The sequence below is a fragment of the Palaemon carinicauda genome, chromosome 43, assembly GCF_036898095.1.
Source record: "Palaemon carinicauda isolate YSFRI2023 chromosome 43, ASM3689809v2, whole genome shotgun sequence".
Lineage (NCBI taxonomy): Eukaryota > Metazoa > Arthropoda > Malacostraca > Decapoda > Palaemonidae > Palaemon > Palaemon carinicauda.
This window is the reverse complement of record NC_090767.1, coordinates 4,175,680-4,190,889: the sequence shown is the minus strand read 5'-3', so window position 1 is coordinate 4,190,889 and position 15,210 is coordinate 4,175,680. Positions and strand designations below refer to the sequence as shown.

General features: G+C 43.6%; 1 protein-coding gene across 1 annotated transcript; it reads left to right on the top strand.

Moving 5' to 3' along the window:
- Positions 1–3,824: 3,824 nt before the first annotated feature.
- On the top strand, positions 3,825–5,638 carry LOC137633695 (mRNA decay activator protein ZFP36L3-like). Its single transcript, XM_068365943.1, has 2 exons — positions 3,825–4,247; positions 5,393–5,638. The coding sequence occupies exons 1-2, from the start codon at positions 3,825–3,827 to the stop codon at positions 5,636–5,638; spliced, it is 669 nt and encodes a 222-aa protein (XP_068222044.1).
- The last annotated feature ends 9,572 nt before the right edge of the window (positions 5,639–15,210 follow it).

Sequence of the window (15,210 nt, the reverse complement as noted above, 5' to 3'; positions counted from 1 at the left end):
GGCTATGGCTAAGGCTACGGCTATGGGTACATCATATGGCTATGGCTACGGCTACGTCTACATCTATGGCTATGGCTATGGCTCTGTCAATGGCTAGGGCTAAGGGTATGCCTATGGCTATGGCTATGACTATGTCTAAGGCTTTGGCTATGGCTATGTCTCTGGCTATGTCTATGACTATTGCTATGTCTCTGTCTATTTCTATGGCTATGGCTATGGCTATGACTATAGCTTTAGCTCTGGCTATGTGTATGTCTATGGCTATGGCTATGGCTATGGCTATAGCTCTGTCTATATCTATGGCTATGTCTATGTCTATGTCTATGTCTATGTCTATGTGTATGGCTATGGCTATGGTTGTCTATGTCTATGGCTCTGGCTATGGCTATGGCTATGATTATGGCTATGTCTAAGGCTATGGCTATGGCTATGTCTATGTCTATGGCTATGGCTACGGCTACGGGTATGGCCATGGCGTCATCTATGGCTATGGCTATGGCTATGGCTAGGTCTATGGCTATGGCTATGTCTATGCCTATGGCTATGTCTATGTCTATGACTATGGCTATGGGTATGGCTATGGGTATGGCTATGGCTATTTTCATGTTTATGGCTATGGCTATGTCTATGTCTATGTCTATGGTTATGGCTATGGCTCTGTCTATGGCTATGGGTACTTCTATGGCTAAGTGTACGTGTATGTCAATGTCTATGACTATGGCTATGGCTATGGCTCTGTCTCTGGCTTTGTCTATGTCTATGGCTATAGCTATGTCTATATCTATGTTTATTGTCTATGGCTATGTCTAAAGCTATGGCTAAGGCTATGGCTATGGCAATGTCTTTGTCTATGGGTATGGCTATGTCTAAGGCTATCGTTATGTCTATGGAAATGGCTATGACCATATCTCTGGCTATGACTATGGCTATGACTATGGCTATGTCTATGTGTATGGCTATTGCTATGTCTATGTCAATGTCTATGGCTATGGCTCTGGCTAAGGCTATGTCGATGTCTACCATGGGTATGGCTATGGCTATGGCTATAGCTATATCTATGTCTATGGCTAGGGCTATGGCCATGTCTATGTCTATGGGTATGGCTATGGCTATGGCTATGACTATTGCCATGGCTATGGCTATGTCTATGTCTCTGGCTATGTCTAAGTCTATGGCTATGGCTATGTTCATGTCTTTGGCTATGGCTATGGCAATAGCTATGGCTATGGCTATGTCTAGGGCTATGGCTAGGGGTATGGCTATTGCTATGTCTATGTCTATGTCTCTGGCTACGGCTACGGCTATGGCTACGTCTATGGCTATGCCTATGGCTATGACCATGTCTCTGGCTATGGCTATTGCTAAGTCTGAGCCTATTTCTATGTCTATGTCTATATCTATGGCTATGGCTCTGACTATGGCTATTGCTATGTCTTTGTCTGTCTATGTCTATGGCTATGGCTATATCTATAGATATGGATATATATATGTCTATGTCTATGGCTATGTCTATGTCTCTATTGCTATGTCTATGGTTATGTCTATGTCTATGGCTCTTGCTCTGGATATGGCTATGGCTATGGCTATGGCTTTGGCTATGTTTATGGGTATGGCTATGGCTATGTCTATGGCTATGGCTCTGGCTATGGCTATGTCAATTTCTACCATGGCTATGGCTATGTCAATATCTACCATGGCTATGGCTATGGCTATGTCTATGTCTATGTCTACGGCTATGGCTATGGCTTTGGCTACGGCTACGGCTAAGTCTATGTCCTCGGCTATGGCTACGGCTATGGCTATGGCCATGGCGTCATCTATGGCTATGGCCATGTCTATGGCTATGGCTATGTCTATGCCTATGGCTATGGCTATGTCTTTGGCTATGGCTATGTCTATGGGTATGGCTATGGATATGTTCATGTTTATGGCTATGTCTATGTCTATATCTATATCTATGACTATGGCTATGGCTATGTCTATGTCTATGTCTCTGGTTATGGCTATGGCTATGTCTATGTCTATGGCTATGTCTCTGGTTATGGATATGGCTATGTCATTGGGTATATCTATGGCTATGGCTATGTGTATCTCTATGGCTTTGGCTATGGCAATGGCTAAGGCTAGGGCAATGTCTATGGCTATGGCTAGGGCTACTTCTATGTATATGGCTATGTATACCATGGCTATGTCTATATCTATGTCTATGTCTATGTCTATGGCTGTGGCTATGTCTATGTCTATGCCCACGGGTATGGCTAAGGCTACGGCTACATCTATGGCTATGGCTATGGCTATGTCTAGCTATGGCAATGGCTATGGCCATGTCTACGGCAATGGCTATGGCTATATCTATGTGTATGTCTATGTCTATGGCTATGGCTAGGGCTATGTCTATGGCTATGGCTAAAGCTACGGCTACGGCTACATCATAGGGCTATGGCTAAGGCTACGGCTATGGCTACATCATATGGCTATGGCTACAGCTACGTCTACATCTATGGCTATGGCTATGGCTACTTCAATGGCTATGGCTAGGGCTATGTCTATGGCTATGGCTATGACTATGTCTATGGCTATGGCTATGACTATGTATATGGCTATGTCTATGACTATGGCTATGTCTCTGTCTATGTCTATGGCTATGGCTATGGCTATGACTATGGCTTTAGCTCTGGCTATGTGTATGTCTATGGCTATGGCTATGGCTATGGCTAGAGCTCTGTCTATATCTATGGCTATGTCTATGTCTATGGCTATGTCTATGTCTATGTGTATGGCTATGTGTATGTCTATGGCTATGGTTATGGTTGTCTATGTCTATGGCTCGGGCTATAGCTGTGGCTATGATTATGGCTATGTCTATGGGTATGGCTATGGCTATGTTTATGTCTATGGCTATGGCTAGGGCTACGGGTATGGCCCTGGCGTCATCTATGGCTATGGCTATGGCTTTGGCTATGGCCAGGTCTATGGCTATGGCTATCTCTATGCCTATGGCTATGGCTATGTCTATGGCTATGGCTATGTCTATGACTATGGCTATGACTATGGCTATGTTCATGTTTATGGCTATGGCTCTGTCTATGTCTATGTCTATGGCTATGGCTATGGCTCTGTCTATGGCAATGGCTACTTCTATGGCTATGTGTATGTGTATATCAATGTCTATGACCATGGCTATGGCTATGGCTCTGGCTCTGGTTATGTCTATGTCTATGGCTATGTCTATAGCTATGGCTATGGCTATGTCTATGGCAATGACTTTGTCTATGGGTATGGCAATGTCTAAGGCTATCGCTATGTGTAAGGCTATGGCTATGTCCATGTCTCTGGCTATGACTATGGCTATGACTATGGCTATGCCTTGTCTATGGCTATTGCCATGTCTATGTCTATGTCTATGTCTATGGTTCTGGCTAAGTCTATGTCGATGTCTACCATGGGTATGGCTATGGCTATGGCTATGGCTATGTCTATGTCTATGGCTAGGGCTATAGCCATGTCTTTGTCTATGGCTAGGGCTATGGCTATGGCTATAGCTATGGCTATGGCTATGACTATGTATATGGCTATATCTATGACTATGGCTATGTCTCTGTCTATGTCTATGGCTATGGCTATGGCTATGACTATGGCTTTAGCTCTGGCTATGTGTAAGTCTATGGCTATGGCTATGGCTATGGCTAGAGCTCTGTCTATATCTATGGCTATGTCTATATCTATGGCTATGTCTATGTCTATGTGTATGGCTATGTGTATGTCTATGGCTATGGTTATGGTTGTCTATGTCTATGGCTCTGGCTATAGCTGTGGCTATGATTATGGCTATGTCTATGGCTATGGCTATGGCTATGTTTATGTCTATGGCTATGGCTACGGCTACGGGTATGGCCATGGCGTCATCTATGGCTATGGCTATGGCTTTGGCTATGGCCAGGTCTATGGCTATGGCTATCTCTATGCCTATGGCTATGGCTATGTCTATGGCTATGGCTATGTCTATGGCTATGGCTATGACTATGGCTAAGTTCATGTTTATGGCTCTGGCTCTGTCTATGTCTATGTCTATGGCTATGGCTATGGCTCTGTCTATGGCAACGGCTACTTCTATGGCTATGTGTATGTATATGTCAATGTCTATGACCATGGCTATGGCTATGGCTCTAGCTCTGGTTATGTCTATGTCTATGGCTATGTCTATAGCTATGGCTATGGCTATGGCTATGGCAATGACTTTGTCTAGGGTATGGCTATGTCTAAGGCTATCGATATGTCTAAGGCTATGGCTATGTCCATGTCTCTGGCTATGACTATGGCTATGTCTATGTCAATGGCTATTGCCATGTCTATGTCTATGTCTATGTCTATGGTTCTGGCTAAGTCTATGTCGATGTCTACCATGGGTATGGCTATGGCTATGGCTATGGCTATGTCTATGTCTATGGCTAGGGCTATGGCCATGTCTTTGTCTATGGCTAGGGCTATGGCTATGGTTATAGCTATGGCTATGGCTATTGCTATGGCTGAGGATTTGTCTATGTCTATGTCTCTGGCTATGTCTAAGTCTATGGCTATGGCTATGTCTATGTCTTTGGCTATGGCTCTGGCAATTGCTATGGCTATGGCTATGTCTAGGGCTATGGCTATGGGTATGGCTATTGCTATGTCTATTTCTATGTATATGGCTATGGCTATGGCTATGGCTACGTCTCTGGCTATGCCTATGGCTATGACCATGTCTATGGCTATGGCTATGGCTAAGTCTGAGCCTATTTCTATGTCTATGTCTATATCTATGGCTATGGTCTGACTATGGCTATGGCTATGTCTTTGTCTGTCTATGTCTATGGCTAAGGCTATATTTATAGCTATGGATATATATATGTCTATATCTATGGCTATGTCTTTGTCTCTATTGCTATGTCTATGGCTATGTCTATGTCTATGGCTCTTGCTCTGGATATGGCTATGGCTATGGCTATGGCTATGTTTATGGGTATGGCTATGGCTATGTCTATGGCTATGGCTTTGCCTATGGCTATGTCAAAATCTACCATGGCTATGGCTATGGCTATGTCCATGTCTCTGTCTACAGTTACGGCTACGGCTATGGCTACGGCTACGGCTAAGGCTACGTCCTCGGCTACGGCTACGGCTACTGCTACGGCTATGGCCATGGCGTCATCTATGGCTAGAGCTATGGCTATGGCCATGTCTATGGCTATGGCTATGTCTATGCCTATGGCTATGGCTATGTCTATGGCTAAGGCTATGTCTGTGGCTATGGCTATGGCTATGGCTATGTTTATGTTTATGACTATGGCTATGTCTATGTCTATATCTATGGCTATGGCTATGGCTATGTCTCTATGTATGGCTATGGCTACAGCTATGGCTATATGTGTCTATGTCTCTGTCTATGGCGATGGCTATGGCCCTGTCTATATCTATGGCTATGGCTATGGCTCTGGCTCTGTCTATATCTATGGCTATGTCTCTGTCCATGTCTATGGCTATGTCTATGGTTATGGTTATGGATGCCATGGTTATGGCTATGTCTAAGTCTATGTCTATGGCTATAGCTACGGCTCTGTCTATGGCTTTGGCTATGGTTATGGCCGTTTCTCTGTCTTAAGCTATGGGTATAACTATGGCTATGTCTATGTCTAGTGCTATGGCTATGGCTATGGTTATGTCCCTGTCTATGGCTATGTCTATGTCTATGGCTCTGGCTGAGTCTCTGTCTATGGGTATGGCTATGGCTTTGTCTATGTCTGGTTATGGCTATGTTTTAGTCTATGTCTATGGCAATGTCTATTGCTATGGCTATGTCTCTGTCTGGCTATGACTATGTCTATGCCTATGTCTATGTCTAGGGCTATGGCTATGGCTCTGTCTATGTCTAAGGCTATGGCTATGTCTATGTCTATGTTTATGTGTGTATATGACTCTGGCTATGACTCTGTCTATGGCTATGACTATGGCTATGGCTCTGGCTATGGCTATGTCTGTCTATATCTATGGCTATGTCTATGTCTATGGCTATGGCTATGGCTATGTCTATGTCTATGGCTATGGCAATGGCTATGGTTATGTCTATGACTATGGCTATGGCAATGTCTATGGCTATGGCTATGGCTATGTCTATGTCAATGTCAATGTCTATGACTATGGCTAGGGCTAGGGCTATGTCTATGTCTATGTCTATGTCTATGGCTAAGGCTATGTCTATAACTATGGCTATGGCTATATCTATATCCATGTCTATGGCTATGGCTCTGGCTAAGTATATGTGTATGTCTCTGTCTATGTCTGTCTATGTCTATGTATATGGCTATGGCTAAGGCTACGTCTCTGGCTATGGCTATGGCTATGTCTATGGCTATGGCTCTGTCTATGGCTTTGGCTATGGCTATGGCTATGGCTATGGCTATGTCTATGGCTATAGCTATGACTATGGCTATATCTAACATGGCTATGTCTATGTCTATGTCTATGTCTATAGCTATGTCTATGTCTATCTCTATTTCTACAGTTAGGCTATGGCTACGGCTATGGCTATGACTCTGGCTACGGCTAAAGCTAGGGCTACATCCTTGGCTACGGCTACAGCTATGGCTACGGGTATGGCTTTGGCTACAGCTCTGGCTACGACTTTGGCTATGGCTATGTCTATGGCCATGTCTATGGCTATGGCCATGTCTATGGCTTTGGCTTTGGCTATGTCTATGTCTATTTATATGGCTATGCCTATGTCTTTGGCTATGGCTATGGCTATGTCTATGTCTATGGTTATGGCTATGGCTATGGCTATGGCTATGTCTATATCTATGGCTATGTATATGGCTATGTCGATGGCTATGGATATGGCTATATCTATGGCTATGGCTATATCTATAGCTATGGATATATATATGTCTATGTCTTTGGCTATGTCTATGTCTCTATCACTATGTCTATGGCTATGTCTATGTCTATGGCTATGGCGCTGGATATGGCTATGGCTATGTCTATGGCTATGTTTATGGGTATGGCTATGGCTATGTCTATGGCCCTGGCTATGGTTATGGCTATGGCTATGTCTATGGCTAATGCTACGTCTATGTCTATGTCTATATCTATGGCTACGGCTATGGATATGGCGACGGCTATGGCTAAGGCCATGGTGTCATCTATGGCTATGGCTATGGCTATGTCTATGCCTATGCCTATGGCTATATCTAGGGGTATGGCTATGTCTATGTCTATGGCTATGGCTAAGGCTATGGCTATGGTTATGTTTATGTTTATGTCTATGGCTATGGCTATGTCTCTGTCTATGTCTATGGCTATTGGTATTGCTATGGCTATGGCTCTGTCTATGGCTATGGATACGGCTATGGCTATGTGTATGTCTATGTCTATGACTATGGCCATGGCTAGGGCTCTGGCTCTGGCTCTGGCTATGTCTATGTCTATGTCTATGTCTATGGCTAGGGCTATGGCTATTTCTATGTTTATGTCTATGGCTATGTCTATGTGGCTATGGCTATATCTATGGCTATGGCTATATCTATGGCTATGGCTATAGCTTGGCTATGGCTATGGATACGGCTACGCCTACATCTACGGCTACCGCTACGTCTATATCTAAGTCTATGGCTATAGCTATGGCTATGGCTATGTGTATGCCTATGGCTATGGCTAAGGCTATAACTATGTATATGGTTATGGTTGTCTATGGCTATGGCTATGTCTATGGTTATGGCTATGGGTATGTCTATGTCTATGGCTATGTTCATGGCTATGGCTATGTATACCATGGCTATGGCCATAGTTATGTGTATGTCTCTGGCTTTGGCTATGGCTATGGCTATGGCTATATCTATGTCTATGGTTATGGATATGGCTATGCCTATGGGTATGTCTATGGCTAGCTCTATATCTATGTCTATGGCTTTGGCTATGGCAATAGCTATGGCTAGGGCAATGGCTATGGCTATGGCTATGTCTATGTCTATGTGTATGTATATGGCTATGTTTACTATGGCTATGTCTATGTCTATGTCTATGTCTATGGGTTAGGCTATTTTTGTATCTATGTCTACGGCTACGGCTATTTGTACGGCTACGTCTATTGCTACGGCTACGGCTACAGTTACGGCTACAGCTATGGCTATGGCTATGGTTCGGTCTAAATCTATGGCTATGGCTATGGCCATGTCAATGGCTATGGCTATGGCTATATCTGTCTATATCTATGTCTATATCTATGGCTATGGCTATGGTTATGCCTATGGCTATGGTTAAGGCTAAGGCTACGGCTACAGCTACATCATAAGGCTATGGCTATGACTATGGCTATGGTTCTGTCTATGGCTATGGCTCTGGCTATGGCCATGTCTATGGCTATGGCTATGGCTATATCTATGTCTATGTCTATGTCTATATCTATGGCTTTGGCTATGGCTATGCCTATGGCTATGGTTAAGGCTAAGGCTACGGCTATGGCTACATCATATGGCTATGGCTATGACTATGGCTATGACTACGGCTAAGGCTACTGCTACATCTACGGCTACGGCTATGGCTACGTCAATGGCTCTGGCTATGGCCATGTCTATGGCTATGGCTATGGCTATGTCTATGTCTATGGCTATGGCTATGGCTATGTCTATGACTATGGCTATATCTCTGTCTATGTCTCTGGCTATGGCTATGTCTATGGCTATGGCTATGGCTTCAGCTATTGCTATAGCTATGGCTATGACTATGTTATGTCTATGGCTATTTCTATTGTTATTGCTATGTCTATGTCTATGGCTATGGCAATGGCTATGTCTATGTCTATGACTATGTCTGTCTATGCCTATTGCTATGTCTATGTCTATGTGTATGTCTATGGCTATAACTATAACTTTTTCTATGGCTATGTCTATGGGTATGTCTATGGCTATGTATACCATGGCTATGGCTATGTCTAAGTCTATGTCTATGGTTATGGCTACGGCTACCGCTATGGCTACGTCTATGGCTATGGCTACGGCTCTGGTTACAGCTATGGCTATGGCTGTCTAGGGCTATGACTATGGCTATAGCCATGTCTATGTCTATGTCTATATCTATGGCAACGTGTATGGCTACTGCTACGGCTACGGCTATATCTATGGCTATAGCTACGGCTTTGGCAACAGCTATGTCAATGGCTATGCTATGTCTCTGTCTATGGCTATGTTCTATGTCTATGTCTAAAGCTATGGCTATGTTATGGCTAATGGCAATGTCTATGTCTATGGGTATGGTTATGTCTAAGGCTATGGCTATGTCCATGCCTATGGCTATGGCTATGGCTATGACCATGGCTGTCTATGTCTATGGCAATTGCTATGTCTATGTCTATGTCTAGGGCTATGGCTCTGGCTAAGGCTATGTTGATGTCTACCATGGGTATGGCTATGGATATGGCTATGACTATGGCTATGTCTATGTCTATGGCTGGGGCTATGGCTATGTCTTTGTCTATGGCTATGTCTATGGCTATGACTATAACTATGGCTATGGCTATGACTATAACTATGGCTACGGCTATTATTATGGCTATGGCTATGTCTATGTCTATGGCTATGTCTAAGTCTATGGCTATGGCTATGTCTATGTCTTTGGCTATGGCTATGGCAATTGCTATGGATATGGCTATGTCTAGGGCTATGGCTATGGGTAGGGCTATTGCTATGGATATGGCTATGTCTAGGGCTATGGCTATGGGTAGGGCTATTGCTATGTCTATGTCTATGGCTATGGCTATGGCTATGGCTACCTCTATGGCTATGCCTATGGCTATGACTATGTCTATGGCTATTGCTATGGCTAAGTCTATGCCTATTTCTATGTCTATGTCTATATCTATTGCTATGGCTATGACTATGGCTATGGCTATGTCTCTGGCTATGGCTATTTATATGGCTATGCCTATGTCTTTGGCTATGACTATGGCTATGTCTATGTCTATGGCTATGTCCATGTCTATGGATATGGCTATGGCTATGTCTATATCTATGGCTATGTCTATGGCTATGTCGATGGCTATGGATATGTCTCTGTCTATGGCTATGGCTATATCTATAGCTATGGATATATATATGTCTATGTTTATGGCTATGTCTATGTCTCTATGGCCATGTCTATGGCTATGTCTATGTCGATGGCTATGGCTATGTCTATGGCTATGTCTATGCCGATGGCTATGGCTCTGGATATGGCTATGGCTATGGCTATGGCTATGGCTATGTTTATGGGTATGGCTATGGCTATGTCTATGGCTCTGGCTATGGCTATGGCTATGGCTATGTCTATGGCTATTGCTATGTCTATGTCTATGTCTATATCTATGGCTACGGCTATAGCTATGGCTATGGCTACGGCTAAGGCCATGGTGTCATCTATGGCTATGTCTTTGGCTATGACTATGTCTATGCCTATGCATATGGCTATGGCTATATCTAGGGCTATTGCTATGTTTATGTCTATGGCTATGGCTATGGCTATGTTTATGTTTATGTCTATGGCTATGGCTATGTCTCTCTCTATGTCTATGGCTATGGCTATGGCTATGGCTCTGTCTATGGCTATGGCTACTGCTATGGCTATATGTATGTCTATGTCTATGACTATGGCTATGGCTATGGCTCTGGCTCTGGCTAAGTCTATGTCTATGTGTATAGCTATGGCTATGGCTAAGGCTATGTTGATGTCTACCATGGGTATGGCTATGGCTATGGCTATGACTATGGCTATGTCTATGTCTATGGCTGGGCTATGGCTATGTCTTTGTCTATGGCTATGGCTATGGCTATGACTATAACTATGGCTATGGCTATTATTATGGCTATGGCTATGTCTATGTCTATGGCTATGTCTAAGTCTATGGCTATGGCTATGTCTATGTCTTTGGCTATGGCTCTGGCAATTGCTATGGATATGGTTTGTCTAGGGCTATGGCTATGGGTAGGGCTATTGCTATGTCTATGTCTATAGCTATGGCTATGGCTATGGCTACGTCTATGTCTATGCCTATGGCTATGACTATGTGTATGGCTATTGCTATGGTTAAGTCTATGCCTATTTCTATGTCTATGTCTATATCTATTGCTATGGCTATGACTATGGCTATGGCTATGTCTATGGCTATGGCTATGTCTATGCCTATGGCTATGGCCATGTCTATGGCTTTGGCTATGGCTCTGTCTATGTCTATTTATATGGCTATGCCTATGTCTTTGGCTATGGCTATGGCTATGTTTATGTCTATGGCTCTGTCCATGTCTCTGGATATGGCTATGGCTATGGCTATGTCTATATGTATGGCTATGTCTATGGCTATGTCGATGGCTAGGGATATGTGTCTGTCTATGGCTATGGATATATCTATAGCTATGGATATATATATGTCTATGTCTCTATGGCTATGTCTATGGCTATGTCTATGTGTATGGCTATTGGTAGGGCTATGGATATGGCTATGGCTATGGCTATGGACATGTTTATGGGTATGGCTATGGCTATGTCTATGGCTCTGGCTATGGCTATGGCTAGGGCTATGTCTATAGCTAATGCTATGTCTATGTCTATGTCTATGGCTACGGCTATAGCTATGGCTACGGCTACGGCTAAGGCCATGGTGTCATCTATGGCTATGGCTTTGGCTATGACTATGTCTATGCCTATGCCTATAGCTTCGGCTATATCTAGGGCTATGGCTATGTCTATGTCTATGTTTATGTCTATGGCTATGGCTATGTCTCTCTCTATGTCTATGGCTATGGCTATGGCTATGGCCCTTTCTATGGCTATGGCTACGGCTATGGCTATATGTATGTCTATGTCTATGACTATGGCTATGGCTATGGCTCTGGCTCTGGCTATGTCTATGTCTATGTGTATGGCTATGGCTCTGGCTATTTCTATGTTTATGTCTCTGGCTATGTCTATGTGGCTATGGCTATGTCTATGGCTATGGCTATTTCTATGGCTATGACTATAGCTATAGCTATGGCTATGGCTACAGCTATGCCTACATCTACGGCTATGGCTATGTCTATATCTAAGTCTATGGCTATAGCTATGGCTATGGCTATGTGTATGGCTATGTCTATGGCTAAGGCTATGGCTAAGTATATGGTTATGGTTGTCTATGGCTATGGCTATGTCTATAGTTATGGGTATGGGTATTTCTATGTCTATGGCTATGTCCATGGCTATGGCTATGTATAACATGGACATGGCTATAGCTATGTGTATGTCTATGGCTATGGCTATGACTATGGCTATGGCTATGGCTATGTCTATGTCTATGGTTATGGCTATGGCTATGTCTTTGGGTATGTCTATGGCTATCTCTATGTCTATGTCTATGGCTTTGGCTATGGCAATGGCTATGGCTAGGGCAATGATTATGGCTATGGCTATGTCTATGTCTATGTCTATGGCTATGTTTACCATGGCTATGTCTATATCTATGTCTATGTCTATGGCTGTGGCTCTGTCTATGTCTATGTCTATGGCTATGGCTATTTCTACGGCTAGGGTTACGGCTACAGCTATGGCTATGGCTATGGCTATGGTTCTCTCTATGGCTATGGCTATGGCTATGACCATGTCTATGGCTATGGCTATGGCTTTATCTCTTTCTATGTCTATGTCTATGTCTATGGCTATGCCTATGGCTTTGGCTAAGGTTACGGCTACGGCTACGGCAATGGCTACATCATATGGCTATGGCTATGACTATGGCTATGACTATGGCTAAGGCTACTGCTACATCTACGGTTACGGCTATGGCTACGTCAATGGCTATGGCTATGGCTATGTGTATGGCTATGGCTATGGCTATGTCTATGTCTATGGCTATGGCTATGGCTATGTCTATGGCTATGTCTATGACTATGGCTCTATCTCTGTCTATGTCTCTGGCTATGGCTATGGCTATGACTATGGCTATAGCTCTGGCTATGTGTATGTTTATGTCTATGGTTATGGCTCTGGCTATAGCTCTGTCTATATTTATGGCTATGTCTATGTCTAAGGCTATGACTATGTCTATGTGTATGGCTATGTCTATGTCTCTGGCTATGGCTATGGCTATGTCTATGTCTATGGCTATGGATGCTATGGCTATGGCTAAGGCTATGATTATGGCTATGGCTATGGCTATGGCTATGACTATGTCTATGTCTATGTGTATGGTTATGGCTAGGCCTATTGCTCTGTCTATGGCTATGGCTATGTTGTATGTGTATGTCTTCAGCTATGGCTATGGCTAGGGCTATGTCTATGTCTATGTCTGTCTATGGGTTTGGCTATGGCTATGGCTATGTCAAAGTCTAATGCTGTGGCTCTGGTTATGTCTATGTCTATGTTTATGGCTATGTCTAAGTCTAAGTCTATGTCTATGGGTATGGCTATGTCTATGTCTATGTCTATGGCTATGCCTATGTCTATATGGCTTTGGCTATGGCAATGACTATGGTTATGGCTATGGCTATGGCAATGGTAATGGCAATGGCAATGGCTATGGCTATGTCTTTGGGTATGGCTATGGCTATGGCTATGGCTATGTCTATGTCTATGTCTACCATGGCTATGTCTATGTCTATGGCTATAGCTATGTCTAATGTCTAAGTCTATGACTATGGCTATGGCTATGTCGATGGCTATGTCTATGTCTATGTGTATGGCTATGGCTGTGGCTCTGTCTATGGCTATGGCTATGGCTATTGCTATGGCTATGTCTGTCTATGACTATGGCTATGGTTCGGGCTCTGGCTATGGCTATGTCTATGGCTATGTCTATGGCAATGGCTATGGCTATGTCTATGGCATTGGCTATGGCTATGGCTATGTCTAATTCTATGGCCATGGCTATGTCTATGTCTATAGCTATGAATACGTCTATGGCTAAGGGTAAGGCTAAAGATACGGCTATGGCTACGTCTACGTCTATGTCAATGGCTATGGCTATGGCAAAGTTTATGGCTATGGCTATGTCTATGTTTATGGCTATGGCTATGTCTATAGCTATGGCTATGGCTATAGCTAAGGCAATGGCTATGTCTATGGCTATTGCTGTCTATGGCTATGTATATTTCTATGTCTATGGCAATGGCTATGTGTATGTCTATGGCTATGGCTATGTCTAATGAAATGGCTATGGCTATGGCTCTGGCTATGGCTATGGCTATGGCTTTGGATCTGTTTATATCTATGTCTATGGCAAAGGCTATGGATGCTATGGCTATGGCTCTGGCTATGGCTATGGCTATGTCTATTCTTACTGCTAGGGCTATGTCTATATCTATGGCTATGGATATGACTATATCTCTGGCAATGGCTCTGTCTATGGGTATGTCTATGGCTCTGGCTCTGTCTATGTTTATGTCTATGTCTTCAGCTATGGGTATGGTTATGTCTATCTCTATGTCTATGTCTGTCTATGGCTTTGGCTAAGTCTATGTCTATGTCTATGTCTATGGCTATGTCTATGGCTATGGCTAAGGTTATGGCTATGGCTATGGCTAGGGCTATGTCTATGTCTCTGGCTATTGCTATGACTATGTAAAGTCTATGTTTACGGCAATGGCTATGGCTAAGGCTATGGCTAAGGCTACGGCTATGTTTATGGCTATGTCTATGTCTATGTCTATGTTTATGGCTATGGCTATGGCCTTGTCTATATCTATGGCTATGGCTATGGCTATGGCTCTGTCTATATCTATGGCTATGTCTATGTCCATGTCTATGGCTATGTCTATGGTTATGGCTATGGATGCCATGGCTATGGCTATGTCTCTGTGTATGTCTATGGCTATAGCTAGGGCTCTGTCTATGGCTATGGCTATGGTTTTGGCCATGTCTCTGTCTTAAGCTATGGCTATGGCTATGGCTATGTCTATGTCTAGTGCTATGGCTATGGCTATGGTTATGTCTGTGTCTATGACTATGGCTATGTCTATGTTTATAGCCATGGCCACATCCACGGCTACGGCTACGGCGACGGCAATGGAGATGGCAACGATGACTGCGACGGCTAAGGCTACTGATACGGCTACGTCCAGGGCTATGGCTATGGCTATGTCTAAGTCTATGGCTCTGGCCGAGTCTCTCTCTATGGGTATGGCTATGGCTATGTCTATGTCGGGCAATGGCTGTGTCTTAGTCTATGTCTATGGCTAT